Raw genomic sequence first — 23505 nt, 5'->3', positions numbered from 1 at the left:
GTTTGGAGTAATTAAATTCAAGGCACATTTCCAGCATTTTATTTATGAGCTGTATACTAAGGACTTTAGAGGGTTTAGTAGGGGAACACCAATGATAAAAGCAACGTAGCCCAAGCTTATAATCAATGAGATTGCTGCATGTGGACATGGCAAGGGGGAGTGGCTTTAAACTGAAAGAGAGTAGATTTAGATTAGATATTAGGAAGAAATTCTTTCCTGTGAGTGTGATGAGGCCCTGGCACAGGTTGCCCTGATAAGCTGTGGCTGCCCCATTGCTGGAAGTGTTCAAGGCCAGGTCGAATGGGGCTCTGAGCAACCTGATCTGGTGGAAGATGTCCCTGCCCATGGAGGGGGGGTGGAACAAGATGATCTTTAAGGTCCCTTCCAACCCAAATCTTCCTATGATCCTGTGGCTGTCTTGTAGAGAGCTCTTTTAAATGGGAGGGTTGTGGCTGGCGTTTTCTGTTGTTGGAGGCAGAGGGGGTAACCTGCTCTGCACTTGCAGAATGCAAAGTGCTGGGATTCCTTATCCATGGAAGGGTTAAAAAAGCATTTGCAGTGTCCTTCACTTTGGACAAGAGGAGAACATGTTTTTTTGTGAATGTGCTGAACTAATACTACTGTGTAAGCTGGCCCACCTGTCTCTAAAGTTTCACGTCTACAAACATTTTCAGTGAGCCTTTTATTAGCTTGATTTGGAAGGAGCCCTGCAGTGCCAGCCTGGTTAAAGGGCTCTGCTCACATTTCCTCCATATTACACTTTTAGTGGCTTCTTGGCATGTCCTTTCCAGCTTATGCTTGCTGCAGTAGTTACAGAAGAGTAACTTTAATGATGGCAAGTGTAGTTATATTTCATTGAAATAATCCACCAAAGCTGTTTGACTGGTATCAATCATTTCAGAGGGTGGTGTAAGCTAGAAATTTAACAGTTGCCAGGAATTACCACCTGTTTTTACAGCATGCACCCTTCTTCAGAAGCCATTATTTATGAGTCAGGACATGCACTGTTGCCCTTTACAGCAGCCATTACAATTTCAAAATGGCATTTTGCTGATGTGTTTGGTAGCCAGGTGTTGAAATCAGGCCTGACCCAGAGAGGAAACCGAGCTTTCTGGTCTCACCAGTGAGTCTGCAGCAACTTTACACCTCAGGATAAATGCCAAGCTTAAATCTTTGTCGTGTGGGTTTTGTGTGCTTTCCTGAAAAACGTCCTTACTACAGCTCTGTGAGTAGCTTTTTCAAAGGACAAATGATGCTACAATACCTATTGCTTAGGAATGTGAGACATTTTCCTACTGTGATCCTTTTCCTTTACAAAGGCAGGAGAGGGGAAGGTGCCTCTAGCCCAAAGCTGGCTCGGTGCTCCTGAAGTGTGGATGGGGTACCTCACTGGGATACCTTGCTCTGCTTCTGAAAGCAAACACTGTTCCATCAGCCGGGGACCACAGGCCTTTCCCAGTTCACCCAGTTGCAAACGAGCTCCTGCTTGCTTAGTCTGCTTCAAAGGTATCAGTTGCTTTAGAGCTCCCTTCTGTGCTCTCAGCCAGAGAAAAGAGCGTGCCACAGCCGGCTGCTCGCCAGGCTTGGACAGGCATTTGACCTTTAGCTGAAGATGTATGAACTTCTCTAGGAAGCAGCTACGAATATTCAGCGCGCAGTGCCCGTGGGTAATTAGGCAGTAACAGCAACGCAGTCCCGGAGCAATTGCCAAGCTGTCATGTAGTCATTGGTCCTGTGCAAAAGGGACAGGGAACAAAACGAGGAAAGCAGGGAAATGTGCTGACAAATGAAGATACCAGGTTTTAGCACTGTCACTAACAAGACTGGAAACAGCCTCCACTGTCTGTAGCGTTCAGCCGTGGCAGCAGAGTTCTGTCAGATTTCTTTGCACTCCTTGCAGAGCTGTGATGATGGAAAAAAAATTATGTTTAGCAAAACTAAGGAGTTGGGGGGGGGCAAAAACATGTGTTTCTCATCAGTGGTTAAAGCCACAAGAAAATTCTTTTTTTGCTCTCAGTTAGTAATCATGCTATTGCTGCATCCACATAGAAGTCAAGTGCCACAAAGTGATTTAGCCTATAATCAGCAGTGACAAATAACTAAAAGGTTTATAGAAAAAAAAACTGATTTGGTTGTATTGGGTGGGTTTGTTTTTTTTTTTTCCCCAGAGGTTGAGATGGGGTTTTTGGATGTTTTCTTCCAAATAAAGTTTTCCTCATATTCTGCAAGGGAAGAAATTAAAATTACCAATTCTTGAATTAATATTTCTGATGGCTCTGCTGCCTTGAGGAAAATAGGTGTAGATAACTGTTGTCCATTCCTTTTAGTGGCAAGTCCAACAAAGCTCGTCTTTTTCAAAATCCAGTCACCCAGATTGCAAACTTGTCTTTTCTTGGTGAGAACAATTTGTGTTGGGAGGGAGATATACTGAGGAATTTTCCTGGTGTTTGCTTTTACTTCAAGGTACATTCCAGGCAAAAAGGATAACATTTATGTAAAGTGTATAGGCTTTGAGTCCAGGCTGAAATGTGTGTTCATATTGCGTTACCTTAATCCTGTTTAAGGAAAAAGAAGAATCATCTACCCTCAGATTAATATTGATTAAATGTCACAAGGATTATGAAAGAAACATACTGTACACTTACCAAACACTGAAATCAAGTTTAAAAGTGTGGCAGATTTATATTTTATTTCCTAAGTGTCTTCCCCAGCTGATCTGTTTGAAGCTCACATAATATTCTCCTTGATAAATTTCCACTGTGTATTCCTACTTCAGGTGCTCTCCTGAGTTTCTTTGCAACTTTGTACAAGAATGCCAAGAACAGGTTCAAAGGAATTCAGTGATGACATTGCTATTGTTGAGCTGCGGAAAAAGTGTTGAAGGACCCCAAAAACTAGCCAAGAAGGAAATATCTAGAGGTCAGCATAAGTTGTAGAACCTTTCTTCATATATCTTTTCTCAGTTTGGATGTGAGCCTGCCTGTTCTTTTCTGTTATTCTCTTTATATTTCTCAGACATTCAACCTCTGAGGCGAGGCTGCTGAAGATGGTGTCTCTACAGGCACATACATCACTAATGACCCACATGCTCACCTTAGAGCTTGCATCTCATCTTATTGTTTGCAACTTTTCTAGCTTAAAACCAGGCTCCATCGATTTCTTGGGACTATGAGTCAGAGAACTGTTTCTCCTCCACCCAGCAGGGCTGGTGGGACTGGAGTCACAAGGATTTCCCATCTGGCCTAACTCAGCCACAGCCCAGTTGAGCCAACGGGCTGGGTCATTCCCCATGTGCCCACAGTGCCAAGACCAACATCTGAAAGATTTAAAATAATTTATATTGCATTTTTATTACAAACACTTTGTTGATGGTTTCATTACTGCCATTATTATTCATGATTTCTTGATTGCCTGTAAAAGAACAACTCCCTGACACTTAGACAACAAAGGCAAACAGACAGACCTTTGCAATGAACTGTTTTTATAGAATCTTAGAAAGAAACATGAATGAAGGTTTATGGCTTTTGTTCAGTGCACTGGCTTAACCTAACCAGGCTATTACTGTTGGGCCCTGAGATGGAGCTCTTATTGATTTCAGATTTGATGGGTTTCAAGGGGAGAAACAGCAATTACTATGTTCACCCATTTAAAAACATAAATTAAGGATGAATAAGGCTTTTAAAGTGAGGAATTAAAAGAGGCAGTCACAAATAATTTCTACCTGTATTGAATTGGATTGGATTTACTTCCTGGGCATTTTGTTTGCACACAGCCTTCTGAGTTTGTTACGTATTATCCTGATGAGACCTACAGAGGAGGGAACCTCATCAGATGGGTGTTTTCATGAACAAATTTCTGAATGTGTCCTGATCAATAACAGTGGGAATAGAGGTAGTTTATGGAGATCACCAGCGCACTATACAATGCCTCTTGACTTGAGCTGGAAAAAAAATCACAGCAAATCCTTCTCCTCCCCCCTAATTTGCACAGTACTACATAAGATACACCTACTTTATCTCCAAGTTTGTCACAGGGCTCTGAGTCTTCAATTCCATTAGAAAGCAGTGATATACAACACTAAAGGTATAGTGTGGGTCTGGAATTATTAATAAATAATACACAGAGTTGGAAAAAAATGTGTTGTCTGGAAAGAAAAAGGAAAGTGGGGAATAGCCAACCAGGTGCATCTGCACCTGAGCGGAAACCTGATTTCTCTTCACATTCTGTTCACCCCCAAGTGCTGTTCAGCTGATTGCCACCTACCCTTGACAGCAGGAGCATCAATCATTAGTCTAAAAATACTTCTCATCACATTGCATTTGAGCTCTTCTTCTCTCTCTTCCAGCTGATAGCAGAGGAAGTCTAAAGCAAGTTTTGTGCAGAGGGAGTGGTATGTAAACAGTGTCCTGCCATGATGGCTGGAGCTCAGTTCTGGCCAGAGGGAGCAGGGATGGCCCTTGCCTTTGCACCAGGGAACGTGCCAGGACAGTGCCATGCAGCACACAGGGAAAGCAAGAGGCATTTTGAAAAGCTGAAATATTGATGCCCACATTCCTCTGGTTAGATCTGCTACTGGTTAGGATGCACATTCCAGCTGAGATTTATTCCCTTCTTGTGGCATTTGTAGCTCCTCCATTCCCTATGGAGTTGCTGGCATCTAGCCAGCATTGAGTTCACACTATCACCTTTACCTTGGTGGGGTGTGAGCAATTTCTCAGTCTTTTCTCATAAAGCTCATGAGAGTGATCAACCAAATCTACATTTCAAGAAGAATGGCTGGTGCTTCCAAAGGCATTCTGTGACAGGAGGCTGGCAGACCAATATGCACGTACAGAACATAATGCTTGTGCTTTGTTTCAATGCAAAACTGGGATAAAAAACCCCACATTATTTTATGCCACGTCTTGGGTTCATGTTATAGAACAAGATGATTGCCAAAAGCCCAGCCCACTGGCTCTTTTTGTTGGCTCTTCCATGTTGGGAGCAGCGAGAGCAGACTGCTGTGCCAGGCAGAAGCTTTGCAGAAGAAAGGATGGTGTCTTCCTCTGCGAGAGCTGGAGCTGTTCATAAGATGCAACAGACCAGTGGCACTGGAGGCTCCTGTGGTGGGAACAGAATGGGAAGAGGGAAGATCGAGTAGCTGGATGTTGCTCCAGCAGATCACTTGCAGTGATCCCAATCACAACCAGGCTTGTCTCCTGGATGTGGCAGAAGAGCTCTAGGAAATGACTAGAGCCAGAGAAAATACAAACAGACCTGTTCTCACAGTGTTTCTTCTGAATCTGAAATGGCAGAAGAGAAAGAAACAAAAAAGAAATCTCCAAACCCTGAAATTGAACTGTAAATGTTCTCTTGTCATGGGACTCTTGATTTTTGTTCTTGAATGAAGTGAACACTCTGCCATTTGTGCCCCCACACCTTATGCCCTAGAAAGGGGGAAAAAAAACCCAAAAGCCAAACACTCTTTACGTGAATCTTTATGGTGATTCAAAATACTTTAGGTAGATACTGTCATATGCTTTGTAAGTTCCTGACTGATTGTGTGGAATTAAGTTATTGGGCAGAGAACCAGCTAATGGAAACACATTGATGAAATGATTTTTGAGGGACATTAAATGGAACTTAAAATAAAGCTGAAATGGCTTTATGGATTTTTCAGTCAAACTGTTTATGAACATTTATCGGTGGTAAATTACACAGTGTCAGAAGAGGGAATCAGTAGGTATGGCTTTAATAGAAATACCTCTGATATAACACTGTAAGAAAGAATAATTTATTGCCTAGGGATGTCCAGTACAGTATGTTTAAATACTAATGATAGTATTGTTTTCTTCTGTCTTCAGCTGTTTGCAGATAAGTTACCCTTAGCAACAGCAGAGAGTCTCATATGATGAGAAAATATTTTCAGTATTTGCAAAGAAATAGAAATTTTCTGTTAGGCATTTTTCATGGTAGATAGAAAATATTTTAATAACAGATAATTCAGGAAGCAGAAGCTGTGTTGTACAATAATAAATGCAATTTACATTTGCTTTATACTCAGTAAAAGTGAAAGGAGGAGGTAGTACTTTGATTGGAAAGGGAGATCGTAGCAGCTGATTCTTGAACTGTTGAAGCTGTGCTTTGATACTGCTTCCCAAAACCTCGGGTAGAGGACAGTGAAAATAAAACTACAGGAGTGCAAGACTAGAAGGCAATTGCTGGTCCTGCAAATATTGTCCCTTAGTTTTGAGACACCACGTCTTACAGTCAGGAATTTGTCACATCTGTTAGCTTGTCTGTCCCATCTAACTGAAAAGCTGCTCCCATTTTGCTCCTCTTTAGGCTATAAAACACTTTTCTTCCAAAATATATTTGGGACCAGTTTATTGCCACTTGCTCTCATATCAGCATTGGCCTAGAGCCAGTAGCTCTTTTTCCTTCATATTATTTATCCTCCTAATGTATTAATGCACAGCATGAGTATCCTTCCCTAGCCATCATGCTGCTAAGCTACAAAGAAAAGTCCTTCCAGGCTTCTTTTGTAGGATAGACTTTTCCTGTTAGTGCAGTCATAACAGTATTTCCATCCTGTACACTCTCCTCCCTGGGAATGAGCTGGAAGGCCATAAGGACCCCCAGTTCAAGGATTCACTGATGATTCTTAAAATAATATACTTTTCTTTTCCTTTTCGCGTTAGACTTTCCTCACGCTTTTCAATTTAATGTCATGTTTGCCATCCCTTTGGCTCTGTCCCACTGCCATGAATCATGAGTAGCATTCAGCTTTTATCCAGGGGTATTCCCATCCTGGAAGCATGTAGAAGAAATTTTTACTACTTCTAAGCACATAACCTTGGACTTGGTATTTTCAGTCATTTGTTTCTCCATGACATTCCAGTTCTCCTCAGCAGAGACAGAATAGCCCAATTCAGTGTCAACAGCACATTTCTCTCAAACTTTCCTTCTTTTTTTGCCAAAGCCTTTAGTAACAGTTGGACTCAATGATCTTAAATGTCTTTTCCAACATAAATGACTCTATGATTCTAAAACCACTAAACGAGGTCACTTCCTCCAGCCTTCACTTTCAACTCCATCCAGCACTGATGTTATCCCAGCCTGGCTGTGGACTTCCACAGTGGCCAAAAGCCAGACTTTGACACAGATGTCCAGTGGAATTGAATTAGTCCAAGGCAGTTGTTTCCCTCGGGAGCCGCCAATCCCCCAGGCAGAGACCAAGACTCTCCAGCACAGAAGAGAGGGGGGGCTGATGGGAGGGGGCACATTTGAAGTCTATACTATAAATTTCCAGTAGCACAAAAAGAAGAGGATGGTTCTTTACTGAAATCATCCGGCAGCAGGTTGAAACCAAAGGAAGAACTTCTCCGGAGTATTTAATTCATCTATCAGCCCCCCTGCTACAGAAATGGGAATGCTTAAAATGAGAATTAGGGGAGGTGAGGAGAGTTTATCGTTTATCAGTGTCTCTGCAGTGGATGGATGACACAGCCAATTCAAGGAGTCTCTCAGCTGCTGACACCCAGAGTCAGGGGAGGGATGTCTCAGTCCTAGTCCCTCAGCATCCCCTCACAGCTGATGTCCTGCTCCTCGACAGGGACAGGTGGCCCTTTGGGAGAGTCTGTGTTCTTAAAGGAGAATAATAAGAAATTATATTGTCAGGGCAGGAAGCCTTATCAAGGCAGGTTCACTTGTAATTCTGATCAAAGCAGAGAAACAGAAGGGTTTGGAAATCTCATTCCTTTTCCCAGTGCATAAGGGACTCTTTCATGAATCTGGGAATAAAGGAGGCAGGGAAAGGGGGTTTAAGAACTGTGTAGGGAAAGGAAAACAAGGAAATGGGGGAAAGGAATAGCCAGCTCTTTTATTTTCAGCCTTGCTGAAATGACTGCGTTGAAGTTTCACTAACCCTGTTTCCAGTGTTGCTTCCTGCATTTAAACTAAAATGAAAGCCTGGAAACCCCCAAGTTTAGAAATAAGCTAAAGGTTCTCCTTATTTGGCAGGCATTTCTGGTTATATGCAGTTCGTTATTTTGGGCTTTGCATGACTTAAGTAGCTGACTTAAGGTGTGTAAAAATGACTTAAAATTCCCATGATAAAGTCACCATATGGGTGGAAAGGGTACAAGAATATCTATGTGCATCTCTCCAGCTGCACCTCCTCATCTTCCTTCCCCCAAAAATCACTGTTTTATTATGCAGAAATGTGCAGGCTCCATCTTTTGCTACGTTTCAGTGCAAAGCCAAGAGCCAAGACGATCGAGTGGATAAGCAGAGACTTAAATCATTTGGAAACTGTTGAGAGAGGACAGATCTGATAGTAATAACCTTCATGGCTGGCAAGTTACAGCTGTTTGTGACAACTTGCAACGATGAAGGTTTATAGTAAAGTTAAGAGCTAAATATCTCTATTGTGCCACAGGATCAACTTCAATCTCCAAGTATAAAGATTCCAACTTTTATCATCTTTGGGTTTAATTTGTTTTTCTTTAGGTTGACAAGAGTTGGAGTTCTTTAATAAATGTTAGAGTGCTTGTTTTCATTCTGTTTTTTTTTTCCTTTAACCCAGTGGGACAGCTTATTTAATTTATTTCAGTGCAAAGAAAGTGTAGTCTTATTGAAGCCATAGGTGTTTCTCACTTATAGCAGAGTTATAGCAGGATGTTTTCTTAACATGTTTTGCATAGTCTCAGAACATTTGTTATTCTGTAGTGGTGACTTCCAGACTGGTCATAGGTAACCATTGTAATAGCACATGTTATAAGATGTCTCAAATTGTATTTGTAGAAGTTCTCATCAGGATCTGTACTTTGCATAAATAGCTTTATCAAGAAAAAAAAATTAAAGAAATAATGTAATGCCGCTGGTTCTGTCTGCATGCTGACACTGAGATGGCTGTGATGACTCTAGATAATGAGTGACTAATTGTTCACAATGAATCTGAAGACAAGACCACAGGTTAAATTTGAGAAGACAGGTCATACTTGCTCACTGGGCTGACAGCTATATATTGGAGAACATGAACATTAATTTCTGGTGCACTCTATGGGTAAAGCAGTTAGTACCATTCTTAGCTGTGTTTTAGCTGGAAGTTTCAGTGGGAGCAGGAACGTGATGTTCTGCAGCACAGAGTGCTGGTGACAGCACTTGGGGACTCCTGTGTTCCAACACAGTATTTTAGAAATGGAACAGCTTCAGAAAAGAGCAGTGAGAATTCCAGAGAATTTGCTTCACAGTAATTGATTCAGAAAGCCCAAACTTTTCAGAGAACCGGAGCAGGTTGGGGTGGTTGGGTCATCGGCAGTATCTGGCTACAGAGGGTGGAGACTCTGCTCATGTGGGGTCAATTGGCTGGCACATATGAGAAGATTTAGTGGCTGAAAGATGAAGTGAGACCAATTCAGATTAGATGCACATTTTAAATGAGAACAGTTAGCGGAAAGGCTTATGAGAGGATGGTAGGGGCTGCCTTTGGCTTGAGACAACGATATGAGGAGAGCACATCCTTCTAGAGAAGACAGCATGGCTTGATCACAAAATATGGACCCACTTCAGGGATGACTGGGTGAAATGGCCCAACTGGGCTTTGCAGATGCCCATGCAGAGGATTGCAGTGGCCTGAAACTTAGGCAAGCTGTTCACAGTACCCAGCAGTTTACAGCTCGTGATCTAAAGCAAGTCAGCAAATGGGGGCAGTGCTTCTTCCCTGCCATCTCTGAGAGAAGAGGGAAATGAGCAGAAGTTAAATGACTTCTGGGTCACACATTAAACTGGTGGCCAGACTGGGACTGGAGCAGAGTCTGCTTGTGTTGCACTGCGTCAGGTGGACACATTCCTCCTTTTGCCCAGGCAGGATCACAGCCTGACCCGAGAGGCATCTGCAGTAATAGAGCCAAAAATTTTCTTTTCTCCTTTGAGTATCTCTAAGAGCCCAGCAAAAGAAATAATGTTGTGACATGCATCCAGGTTCATTAATGAGGGATGTAGCTGGATTAGATGCCTGGTTACCAAGGAGTATCTTTTCCAAGCTCCCTGCATCACTTGGGTCAGCAAACTCTTCCCACAGTTGGGGTGCAAGCAGCTGCTTCTCCAGCCAGAAGTGCAGCTTGATTACAATCCCAGTTGTAATCAAGACAACCAGTTGCAGATGATCAAGGTCTGGATTTTCTGGGGACAGAAGGGATGTGCAAGAGAGAAATGGGGTCAGGTAATGGGTTAAATTGCACCTAGGTATGATTTGACAATCACTCCCCTGATAACAGCTTATAATGTTTACAATTTGTCTTCTGTTTTGTTTTGTGATTTCAGGAGCAGAAGGCACAGTGTTCCCTAAATCTATAGAAACTCCCAATGTCAGGGCAGACCCCTTCAAGGAACTAAGGTAAACTTTGGAATATGGTTTAATGGTAACTCAGTGGAGCCTTGTTGGAGTTGTGCATTTTGCTGGGCATCGTTTCTGCTTTTGCATAAGCGCTTGGGGATTCACTTTGAAAGGCATCATGAAGAGGATGCCATGGAAGAGAAGGGACCTGCCATATTTACATGTGATATGACCGAGCTAAAGGCAATCACAGGTCATGAGAGCATTGTTTCTTCTCTGTAATGTGCTCTGTGTACCCTGGGCTCAGCATTTGGAAAAAAGAAACAGATCTTTTCCTGGTTTTGCAGGGAGATACTGGAATCTGTGCTGGATCACAGGGAGTAGCAGCAGGCAAAAGGATAATGTTCTCCAGTATTATCTGCCTTGCAGAATTGCAAACCCTCCCTGACCTACACAGGGTATAGCTGGGCATGTATGAAGCTGCTGACACTTGCAGAGGTGCCACTTGCTGGCAGCAATGTGCCAGGAGGGAATAAACAGCACATCCCTTGGGAACCAGCTCTGTCCTCAAACTAATGCTGGGCATTATATTTATTTTATTAAAAAGAGAAAAAAGTGTGGCACTACAGGCTAGTTTGGATGACTAGATGGCTAGTCTCTGAAAATAGACTAACCATATGGCCTAATAAATTATTGACTGAATCTCCTGATATTTTCTGACCAAGAGGGCTGTAGGGGTTTGCCTCAATACTCTAATTATCCTTCCTTAGAAAAAGAAAGCGAGAGAAACATGAAAAAAACTCTCCAGAAGGACATCTTGTCCTTAGATCTTAGGTTGCAAACTCCCCTTTGCTGGAAACTGCTGGGGATGAAGCAATCTTCAGGCAGCTGAAGTTGTGCACGAGTATGCAGATTTGCTGTGGATGCACAGAGGTGGGAGAGCACCTCTCATGAACTCTCTCTGCTGTGATACCAGGGATAGTTGTGACCCAGCTAGATCACTGTGGAAGACAAAGAATATCTCATCTGCCTTTCCTTGGGTCTATCTCTGTCTTTCAGTTTCTCTCAGGAAACCCTCTAATTGTTCCCATTTTGCACTCTGGGGCTTATAGGTCTGACAGCAAGAGCGGGGGTGATGTGATTTGGTTTGATATGAAAGTTTCTTCTCTTTCTCCATGCACTGACTTTAACCCTGCCTTGTGGTTTTCCCAGTTTTGGTACACTTCCTTTAAAGAAAGGGGAAACATGGTCTTTGCTCAGCCTGACCTGCAGCTGCCAGGTCAGCTCCAAGTGGTGGAAGGAGCCCCGTGAGAGCAGTGGGGCAGAGCACATGCACCCTCCATTTCTCTGGGCAGAGCTAAGCAAATGAAGGCATCAGTGAGTGGGTGGATTTCTAGGTTAAGTCCAGGTGACAAGGGCTTTTTGGCATAGCCCATGTTTACTGACAATTTCAGAAAAAAAAAACAAACAAATGCAAGATCGTGGTTAAAATATCCAGCAGCATCTCTGTAACCAGGTCCTATTTTGAGTAGTGTAAAAGAGATGCAAAATTTAGGTCCAAGTTTGTGGTTACTTAGGACTTTTCTAAAGATAGGAGGGGAAAATAATACAAAGAAGTGTAGGAGGTCATATTAGAGGGGACAAATGTGAATTAAAATGGCCCTTATCTTATTGAGTATGCTTCTGTTCCAAAGAAAATTAAGCTAAATGAAATTGAGATTAATTAATGGTAGTATCCATGCAAGAGATTGATTCAGTATATTTGATCTACTTTAAAAAATGTTTTTATTTCACTGTGTAGAAAGCTGTTAGGTAACCAACTTTATTTTAAATTAGTGGACTCAGTGAAAAAAGTCCTGTAAAAATCTATTGGATTATCTTGGTTTGGTTTTTTGTTTTGGTTTTTTGGGGGTTTTTTTTAAGGAAAATTATTGAATAACATTTAGCTTGGGGAAAAGAGTCCCACAGGGTCCTAAAATATTATGTGTGCTTCTGACAATTTTGTCTTGGCAAAAATAAATGTTTTTTCCACCATCCTGAGGAAAGCAAGTTTTCCCAAGAACAAATCCTCTGTTCCTCCCCAAGCCAAGAACTATCCATCTGTCTCAACATGTTGGATCACTGGCTGCTTCTTAGGCAAAGTGGTGCCTTTTGGGGGCAGTACAGAGTTAATAGCGAAAATAATCTTACTCTGAGGGGAGATTTTTTGGTTCCTTCCTATTTTGATAGCAGAGCATGTGCATAAGGTGTCCTTTTTGCCTATTTATAAAGATGCTGCAGTGACATGGGACTGGATGAGATGGCAGCCTACGGGTCCCAAGGTGCTGGGAAAGCAGCACTGAAAACACACACTCAGTAGCTGGCTTGACTCTAAAAGACCTTTTTCTGTAATAAATAGTGCAAACTTTCTTTACTCCTTAGGCTGAAGTTCTCAGGTGGAAAGTGCACATTCAGCTGCTTCAGGCACCACCAGCCTCCCTCTCTCTTCCTGGACCAAACAGTTGTGATTAGTTACGTGATTTATCTGTTCGCTCTTCTCACCTCCGTACGGATTCCTGCTTTTTTGTTAGACTCCAAAGTAAGGTGGCAGCCACTGTTGCTATGGTAAAGTGAGGAGACCAACTGCTCCTGTCACCACTGGGAGTCAGGACACCTGAATGTCTTCCTTCCTTTCCTCCTCTCTCCTTAACAGTCTGAATTTCCCAAGACAGGCAGTATGCTATTGTGCCAGTCATCTCTTTGTTCTTTCCTTCTTTTCCTCCCATATCCCAAAGGCCTTCAGCTGTGCCCATGTACCATGACAACTGACACAGCCCAAGTTCTTGTTCTCAACAGACTTTGTCCTCGTTTAGCTGATGAGTGGTCTTCAGTTCATAATTCAGCTGTTAGTAAGTCAGTGGCTCTAGAAGGTGGTCGCTGTCCTGGTGGGCCTCTTTTCTCAGTGTCCTTTTTGAAATACTTTTGTCTGCAATGGATTAGATGGAGGCAGTTCTGGTGGATAAATGTGTGTAGCCTTTTCCTTGCATGCTAAGCCCATTACAAGGCTGCAAGAATTGGTTTGGTGCTCCATTGAACCAGGTCTGGACTTTGCTGCTGAGTCTTCTCAGGAGGTTCTCTCCCTTGCTGCAGACAGACCAATGTGTCCTAAAACAATCCTGTTCAGTGTGCCCTGTGGTAGAAGTGCCAGAGCTCATAAATGTCTTGTTTAGTGGAGGGTGTAATTAACTTTCCTACCCATGCTCTAGAATATTCTTTAATAATGACTGGAAAACTAGAGATGGCTGACAAATTATTTTATATACTTTTGCAAACATTTCCATATTTTAACTTATTTGAAGTAATTTTAGACACCCAAATGTTTTGGTTGTTGTTCATTGGGTTCTAAACTGGTCAAAAACAGTAAAAAGGAAAGCAAACAATTTCAGTTTATTTTCAAATGCTTGGAATGTTTAACTTTGCCATCCTGTATCATCCCAAAATAGTTTAAGGGGAGGGCTTGGGAGATTTGTTTGGACATTGAAATATTTGTACTCATCTACATTGACTCTTTTTAAAGCAGGTTGGTGCCTTCGACATGATGTTAATGTGATTGCTTGTGTATAAAAGTTGAATTCAATATGACCTTTTCTCACTGGATTATTTTAGTAGCATCCAAGTAACTTGTCAAGAGCCTGTCTTGAGAGCCTCTCCTTGACACTGGCAGGAATCACCTGCCTTTTTCTATTTATCTTCTTCCAAAAAAAGCAAATATATGCCAACAGAAGTTATCCATCAAACACAAGATCAGCACTCTTCCAAGGTGAGGGATAAAGGCTGGACAATGAATAGGGAAGAAGGGAAATAGTTTGAGGGGAGAGGATTAAAAGGAGGGGAGGGGTGCTGTGTTTGAGTATCCACCCCCATCCCCCAGCTCAGAGCCAGTGTTAAGCACCTCCCCAGTGTCCAGGTCATGCTGGGCAGGGGCACCCACAGCGTGGAAACCTGCTTTAGAGTATTTCTGTTCCCAGAGTTAAATAAAAAGAAATCAGACAGCATGAAATTCACTCCATGAGGGGGCAAGCACACACCTGGAATTCATCCACAGATATTGTAGGTTAAAAATGCAGTAAATCACTCATCCAAGGCCAGGAAACCAAGGAATGACTGTTTTTTCTGTAATGCACAAATACATTTAAGGGAGAATTAATCCCTCAGGCTTAAAGGAGTAATTCTTGACCAAAGTTAATTATGAAGCACTGGAAGTACGAAATGGCAGATGAAATGTGCTTGCAGCTTGGTTTTATTAGAGCAATTCTACCTTACAATGTACAGAACTGAACTACCCAAATAGTCCAAGAGAGACCTATTAAAACAAAAAACAATTTAAATACAGTGCTCAGCTAACGTAACAATAGTCATTTCAAAAAACAATAATTCTTGTCAGATTAAGGTTTCTCTCAGCTGTGTTTCACAAGGCAGCATAGATAAGTAGGAACATATATAATGTTTCTGTCTAAAACTCATTACATTAAGAGTTTAGATTAAGAGAATAAAAACTAGAGCAAATGCAAAAAATGAATGGTATGAAAGAGGAAGTTATTGGTGAGAAATGAAAGTAATTTATAAAGACTAGTGTGTGATACTGAAACACTGTTTAGTTCACAACAAACACTTGTGGATTCCTGTGAGGTGTCAGCAAGGGGGAAATAACCAATGTACCTTTGTATTTAGCTGGTATTATTTTCTGATTGATTTGCCACAAAGGATGCAATTTTTTTTCTTTGTTATACCAGTGCAATCACAGTAATTTTGGTAGTCCTTACCAGCTTAAAAAACAAGAGACTTTTTTTCTTGGGACGAGTTTTACCTTCCACATTGTAGCACTGTTATCATATGATACAGATGAGTTGGTTTTATACAACTATCTCCATTAAAGTCAACACATATCTATTCATATACAACTAAAATGAGAGACCAGGCTCCTGGTTTCTAAACTTCAAACTAATTTGGGTGGCCTTATGAGTGATAAGTTTCTTTGAATGGCAGAGCTCCTCATCACTCCATTTTCTTATCGAGGACACCACATCTGATCTAACACTTTTCCCATGACAGTTAACACTTCCTGAAACTCTTGCTGTTGCATGAGACTTTCTCAGAGCAGAAGGCACACTGCAGCCACCTTGCTTCAGTCTTTCATCCTCTTCACATCCCTCCAAAGCTGCTACTTATCCTCTTACATAGACAAGCCACAGCCCTCCGAAATCAAGAGCAGTCTTTCTGTAGGCTTCTTGTGCGTGGTGCATTTCACTATTGGATGTAAGACTTGGAGTTAAGGAGGCAGTTGATTGCTGGATCTTTGCATTTGTTACGGTATTTCTATTGCAAAAAGGAGGACAGAAGGGATTCTTGTTCCCTTTTCTTACTCCAGCAAATCTCTTAATGGCCTTCATCTCTTTCACACCCAGCACCAGATAGGGGGGATTTAGCTCTTGGTGTCCTTTTCTTCCCTTTTTTTAGAAAGTGAAGCCTAGATTTGGATGAGCTGCTCAGGAGCCACACACCTGGGAAGTGGTAAAGGTGTTGACAGAGCTTTGCTGATTTATCCCAGATGGATAAATCATGGCCCTTCCCTGTCCACAGTGCTGCTAATAGCATCTGTCCATAGACAGGCAGATCCTCTTCACAGAGGACTCATGGACAGTGAAGGCAGGCTTGGTAGGAAGGGGAGCTTGGCAGGAAGCTGTTTTGAACACAGTATATTGCTGAAGTAAAAAATGAGATAGTCTCAAGCTTGGGAAAAGAGGCAAAGCCGTTGGAATTGGTGGTCAAGCAGCCTGCACAGTGTGCATGGGTCTTCCCAGAGGCCCTCCTGTCCCCTGTGCTCCTGGCACGGGTGGGTGCAAGAGCCTGCATATTCCATCAAAGCTATGTGGTCCTTCAAGTGAGAACAGGAGTAGGAATAGGGAAGAAAAGGGCAGATTTCTAAAGGCAGTGCTGCCAAACAGCATTGCTTATGAGGCAGAGAGCAGTGGAAATACCCCTCTCATTTCCTGGTTGATACACCAAATGATGTAGGAAGATACACAAGATTCCTCTTCTTCTGCATATAATTAAGCTGCATAATTGCAACTGGAGCAATGGCTCCAGACAGAAACCAGTTTAACTTTTTCTGAGCCCTGAATAAAACCCAACAACCAGGTTCATTATTCTCTCTCTGCATTCATTCTGTAGGGGTTTCCTAACACAAACAAAATCTTTTCCTAGGAGATATTAATCGTCAATCCTGGCTGTTATCTCAGATTGAATACCTTTCTTGTATACAAGATCTGTATCCTACCCAGGTACATAGTGCCTGGGTTTGTCATTAGCTTTCAACAGCAGAACATCACTTGCTCCACAATCAGAGCATTCATCTAACCTTCGAGTGCTGCTCACAAAGGTGTGTGAGCCAGAAGTCCTCTGGGACCTGAGAGAAACCCCATCAGTGTGACCAATCTGTACAGTCAGACGTGCACATGTATCCATTTGAATAACAAAAAAAGTGAGCTTGTTTTGCTTTTTTTAACTCTCTGTGCAGCACACCACTAACCTTGAGTAGAAAATAGATGCTAATAAATGTGAGGTCTTAAAAACGTGAATTATAGCCATTTCACACTCCACAGCAGACTCACATTGGTGCAATGGCTTAATACTTAATTACGGTGCTTGTCCTTCTCTCAAGTGCAGATGACATTCCTCAGATAGATTTTGCAATGACATCTGTGGAAATAACCTGTGAAACTAATTAGTTATTCATATACTACAGAATATTGACTATGCACTGACTAAAAGGATGTGGTGACACCTCTAACATGATGTATCTGTCTAGTGGGTTAGTCTGAGATGGTATTTTTGGAAGGTCTTATAGAAAATGGTGAAAGTACCCTTTAGCCTCTCGATGCAGATGTTTATAGAAAATGTTGCCTTTCATTTACATTTTGATAATGATTAAGGAGGACTGCCATGTTCCAGAGTGACATACCTTACAGCTTGTGCCCTGGCAGGAATACCTGGTCTGCAGGCTCTAAGGACTATTTTTGAGGTGTCAACTGTAATAAGGTCTGCAGGTTATTGACTGACTGCAACTGTAAGTGCCCTAAGAGCAGTCATTACACAACTATCCAGAAAGGTGGGCAGGCAAACCATTTTGAGGGGGTGTTTTAAGTGCAACTTGGGCAACATGTTTTCCTTGCTGCAGAGTCTGGCTGATGCTGCTGTTCCACAGGGCAGTCGGGAGATGCTGCATCAGGAATAAGTTGGTGTGCTGCTCTGGGATACAGCACTTGTCATGCTCTGTGAGAGGTGCAAAAACTATTATTTTATCGTAACATTTGTACTTGAGATAGAGCTATTTGTACCAAGGATACTGAGCATGAAATAGAGAAGTAAATATAAAGTTGGCAAGGAAAGTACCTTACCCACCTATCACTGTGATCCCAATCCTTTGCAAATACTGTGATGTTTAGGATGTAATCATGTTCAAAATGACTGAATAGCTCCGAAGCGAAGGAGATTTTCCTTTGAACACTGTTCTTATCTTAAAGAAATGAGACGAATATAATCCACTGAGCACCGTGTTTGCTTTTTGGTAGAAAAATACATGGTTTTCTTTAATATTTCTCTCCATCCGTCTCTCCAGCTGTGTATCACATTTCTAAAACCTCAAGTGAAGAGCAAAGCAGGCAAAATAAAAATCTTTACCTTATTCAGCACTCAGTACCCGCTTTAAGAAGGACTATCTCCCTGCTAAGACTTCACCATGAGCCTGGGAGCTGTCTGGCAAACTGAGCTCCACGTTCCCGCCACGCAGAGCCCGGCACAGGAACCACAGCTGGGGTTTCTCCTGCTGAACTGCAGCAGTTTAAAAACCAGAAAACCAGCTTCCTTCAAACCCAGGACTTAACATGGACTTCTCATTAACCTGGTTCAAAACAGAAAAGGACAGTTTAGATGCTTTCCTGCCCAAGTGAGGAGTTCCTCAGGGCTTTGTTTCCTACTGCCCTGTGCTGGTGCCAGAGGGTTTGGCTGGATGGCAGCAATAATACTTATTTGTTAGTTTGAATGAGGTACTTGGAGCTATACAAGTCCACTGCGATTAAAAAGGACATTTTTACAAATACATTAATGGTACTTTAGACTATAGTCAGGAATCAATAGCTGTTGCATAACCTTATTAAAGAGAGGAGAAAAATGTGTTCATAACTACAGTGGGATCCTTAATTTTGAAAGCAGTGTTTTGTATGCTTATTAAGAGAAATCATAAATATTCACTGTACCTATGGAATTTTTATTCTGAATTTGTTTCGTGTGGAACAGAGTTGTTTCCTTAGGCCAAACAGGAGTATCTATGTCCTTTCATCATGAATTGATTTTATCTTTTTAATGTATGGTGGCTGCTGCTGCTGCTGTTCTGCTCCTCGTGTATTCTGCAGTATGGATTTATCCCATGGATTATTGTGGCACCTCTGGGTGTTTTGAATTGTAATAATTTCTGAGCAAGTAGCATTATTGAGTTCATACTAAAGGAATGTCACTCCCAGCTCTCAAGTGGTGTTTGGCCTCAGCTCTGCACGTGGCTCATGACAGCCCCTTAATAAAAATGACTCATCAGTCAGACCCCTGCACAACCCATAGTTGTCCCTCAGTCTCTACTTCATCTAGAATGATAAGAATATATTTTCAGAGTGTGAGCATTAACTGTGTGCTGCTGTGCACCTTCTGGGCTCAGCAGTGAGTTGTCTCAGCAGTGCTGGACTGGGGAAGGTCAGTGACCCATCTTGCACCTTGTGAACACTTGTGTCCCAGGAAGGGAGGAAATAGAAATGCAGAAGCTACTTGTGCTGGCAGCACAGGCAGAAGCTGGCAGGTCGTTCCTGTTTCTCGTCTCCATCTTAGGAAAGTTGAGACTTCGCCTCATTTCCAGGTTCTGCTGACACTCTGAAGCTGGCAGTCCCCTGCTCTGCTTCCCAGCTGAATTGGCATTGGAGTGACTCACTCTAAAAAAAAAAAAAGAAGCATTTTTTTCAGGCCTGACTTGTGAAATCACTGTATTAAAGGTGAAGCATTGCTGGTTTGAATACCAGCCACCATTTCATCCGTCAGCAGAGGTGGCTGCTATAAATACATACCCCAGTACATACACACAGCTTTGCTGGCAAGTAAAATAATGCCCTGATTCACTTCAGCTGTGCAAGGACATTGTGTCCTTGGATGGAAGAAAACAAACTTAAAATCAGGTATTTCACGTGGTGTCTTGTGGCTTCAGGGCCATGCAGTAGATGAGGAACCAGAAATTTTAACCCAGTAATAGTCAAAAGCAGGTGAGTGGCCTCAAGAAAATTCGAAAAAACACACTAGAAATACAGCTCAGATCTCCAGAGAGGAGGAGAAAATCCCCCAGGGTGTGGGCAGTAGGTGTAGAAGGAGAGGAGCTTTGCCCTGGGTTAGGGTCACAGGAATGGGTGTCAGGATCTCGAGACCCTCCTGGCACTTGTTCCTCCAACTGAAATTCAGCTTCAAGTCTGTGTTTCTCATGTTGAGTAGACCTCAGTTCACGAGTTATCTCTTGCTTTTCATGATACAGAAAGAAAAACACATTCTCTCCCTCTTTGCCTGGTTTCATGTCATTAAGGAAGGCTGTTGGAAGGCTGGCTGAGGACGTTATAAAGTGGCACAGGAGAATCAGGCAAGAAAGTAAACTAAAAAACTCCAAACTTAGACCATCAAGGATCATAAAAGAGGTTGTAAAGCAGAGGGGAAATGGCCTCCTGGTGAGTTTGAGAACAGCTGAGAGGGCTGGATAATGAAGGGATGTGCTGCTCTAAGGAGATGTTCCCTGCCAGTGAACTCAGTGAAAATCTGCTTATATTTGATATAATAAGGGCAAAAAGCAAGACACAAAGGGTTTACGCTGCTAGTGCTGAACTGTGTGGCAGTGATAAAAATATGTCATGTCCTGTCCACTTCCTTAAGTGTTAGCATTTTAAAACATAGAGAAAGAAGTAAAATAAAATGTCAGTTTAGGGGTTTTTTTTATTAAGGATTTGCTGTCTTAACTTTAATGAAGGAGTAATAAATACAAATGGATATTAATGGAAGGTTATTAAAGCTGTTCATTTTGATAGAAAATATGCAGTATCTTCTCCTGCAATGCCAGAGGTTAAAGATTATTATTGCCTCCTAAGGTTTCTGAAATTAAATTCTTTCTCTTATGACCCAAAAGGTATGATTGAAAATGTGTGCATGTGAAATGGTATGTAATAAATTCATAATGCAATAAAAGTCTCTTTAGAAAAACAGGATATCTTACAAGAATCAGATGAGGAACTCTGTCTAAAGGGGGAAGCTTTTTTATAAGACATTTTGGAAACTCAAATGCTGCCAGGAGGAGCACACGGAAAGCACACAGCAATTTCTGAAAAGGTTCTGAGCTTGCAGCCTGAGGTTGAAACCCGTGGTTCCCTGGGTTAAAAACTAGTTGACTTTAACAGGCTTTTTTCTGATTTATACATTTCTAATTAATTACAAATGACATTTCTGACAGAGTCTTTTAGGGTACAAAAATTAAGTCCTTCGTAACTGCAGTTTGTTTCTTTCTAAAGCCTCCAAATCTCACACTACCAGATAATCAATTCTTGTTCCCCTGCAGCAGAAGGATCTGTGCACAGGGGAAAAAGCCAACCCCAACCATATGGTGCCAGGAGATTTGGGAAATGCATCTCTGCTTCTCGCCAAATCCGAGCCCGTAGGTGAATATCCCACCACAGGCAGTGGCTTAATTCACTAATACCTTTCGAAGAACAGAAACACTGGCCATGTGGGATAACCTTTATGGTATTGGTGTTACTGTTAATAGGCTAAATTCTGTAGGCAGTGCTTTGCCTTTATTCCAAGAACAGATCCCATGAAGTCATAAGATAACGATGGCCTCACGCAGCACATTGTGTCCCTTGGTCACTATTGTATAACTCACTTCAACATAAATGGATATTAATGGAAGGTTATTAAAGCTATTCATTTTGATAGAAAATATGCAGTATCTTCTCCTGCAATGCCAGAGATTAAAGATTATTATTGCTTCCTAAGGTTTCTGAAATTAAATTCTCTCTCTTATGACCCAGTTGATGATTGAAAATGTGTGCTTGTAACCACACTGGTAACCTCAATGTATATAACCACACTGTATGTGTTTCTGCAGGAACTGCACATCTGGATACAACCCAGGTCCTGAATTCAGCCCTGGGTTCTGGCAGCTGCCTTAGAGTGGGCCTTGGCCCATTTGTGCCCTGTATGCTTCCATAAATGCTCAATTTTATCTATATGGGATCAAACTGACTGTATGAAGAAGAGAGTAATTTGTCATTTACTTAGGCTTAGTTCCTCATCCCCACCATTAGTTCATGCCTAAGCCTTTGCAAAAAAACCAACAAACTCTTACTGAAAACATCAAGGGCAATACTGCTAAAGAGATGAAAAATGGAACACTAAAGCTCTCCCAGTACTTTCCTGTTCTTTCCTGCTTAGCATGTGACAAATTTTCTAAAACACCCTCTAAATAGGTTGATTTTATGAGTTCTCAGTTGAACAGTAGGGCACCATTTAATCTCTCCATCCATTGGCATTGTGCTGAACAGTGAGAGAGGACCAAGCAATGAATTTGTCAGAACATTTTGCAGAGCTCTGAGGTACAGAGCATTCAAACAACATCACACCAGGAGTCTAAATCTATGAGTCTAGAGGTTACTTACAGATAGAAAGAATAAATCAAGCAATAGAGGATGCCTATAAAAAAAAAGGATGCTACCTTTCAAATGAAGACACTTCAGAGTTCATCATAAACCTCTGACATATATTCAGTCACTCTGCTTGCTGTCACCATCTGAAATATATTTCAAGGTGCCTGCATATTTTATGCTGTAACCTCTAATAAATACATGCACATTTTCAATGATGTTGCATCATACCTTGTGAGCTGATGTGACTTGAAAGGGAATCGCTGTCAGTGGAATGGGAGCTCTGCAGGCAAAGGTGCTCAGATACACACTAAAGGTGTTTCTCTGACTCATGCAATATGTCTAAATGTCCCTGAAATACCAAAGAAAGTGTTGGTTTCATAATCATCTCTTTGAGGAAGATTTCCTCTAGCTGGATGCCAGTTCCCTAAGTGAAGCAAAGAACCTTCAATCCCCTCAGAGTCTGGCTTTCCTAGGCCAGGTTGTGGTAGGTTACAGCCCTGACTGACCTGCCAGTGGGACTGTTCTGCAATAAACAGTTCTACAGCAAAATAAATGCTTTTTTTGGTTTGAATTTCCAGGGGGAAAAAAATATTGATATAAACAAAAGCAATATCTCTGGCTGAACTTCTACTTAGAGTGATGAATAGCAAAATTAGCTTTCAAGAGCCAGACTGAAATTTCAGCAGAGCCACTGAATACTTAGGTATAATGGTTGTCTTGCTCCTCAAATGGAGATTATGGCTCTCTTGAAAGAACATTTGCAGGACTTTTGTAGGACCAGTACTTAAAACTGACCATCCCTTAATTTTTAGTATATGTCAGGAATTAACAGTGTGGCATTGATTTATGGAGCTATCCAGGCCACTTCTGCAGAGCTTCTTTCTTTTCAGAGATAAGTATTCTGGGAAGCTGCTAGTATATGTGTTATCCATCAGGACCCGTCAGCCACTCTCCATATGGTTTGCTGCAGTCAGAAAGAATGCAAAATTATTCTTAAAAGTGTCATTTTCTACAGTTCAAGAAATGCATTTTCTAAAAGAGATTAACAGTGAAGCAGAGCGGGCAATAATTATTATTAGTCTATATTTCCAAAAGTAACTGAAGACATTTGAGTACCTGAGAGATTTTTTTTTAAAATGCTTGACTTTTCAGAAGTAGGACGGTCCATACTGTATAAATATCAGGGGGTCACAAGCTGGTCATTTTTAAACAGAATGTTGGACAATTCTGGCATTTTCTACTTGATTAGAAAAAGAAAAATAGAGGAACTAAACTTAGAAAAAAGTAAAATAGCTGATACTTTAAGTACTTGTGGTCACTATAAGAATGTGCAGACTTTGCAAATCTGACTCAACTACTTGAAAAATGATGGGATCTGCTTTCAGTGAAAGGCTGAGGCATGGAGAAGAGACTGGGATAATCATTTATCCCATG

General features: G+C 41.6%; 1 protein-coding gene across 5 annotated transcripts in view; it reads left to right on the top strand.

Annotated features, from left to right (window-relative positions):
* Positions 1-23505, top strand: part of SGCD (sarcoglycan delta) — a 322382-nt gene that overhangs the window by 278392 nt on the left and 20485 nt on the right. For all 5 annotated transcript variants that reach the window (XM_027643293.1, XM_027643291.1, XM_027643294.1 and 2 more), the window contains exon 7: positions 10306-10378. In XM_027643293.1, the coding sequence (XP_027499094.1) occupies positions 10306-10378 (73 nt within the window). The remainder of the gene's footprint in view (positions 1-10305; positions 10379-23505) is intronic.

The sequence above is a fragment of the Corapipo altera genome, unplaced genomic scaffold (genome assembly GCF_003945725.1).
Source record: "Corapipo altera isolate COAL_440 unplaced genomic scaffold, ASM394572v1 75, whole genome shotgun sequence".
NCBI classification, from domain to species: domain Eukaryota; kingdom Metazoa; phylum Chordata; class Aves; order Passeriformes; family Pipridae; genus Corapipo; species Corapipo altera.
Note: the sequence above shows the minus strand (reverse complement) of the source record. Positions and strands in the feature narration are given on the sequence as shown.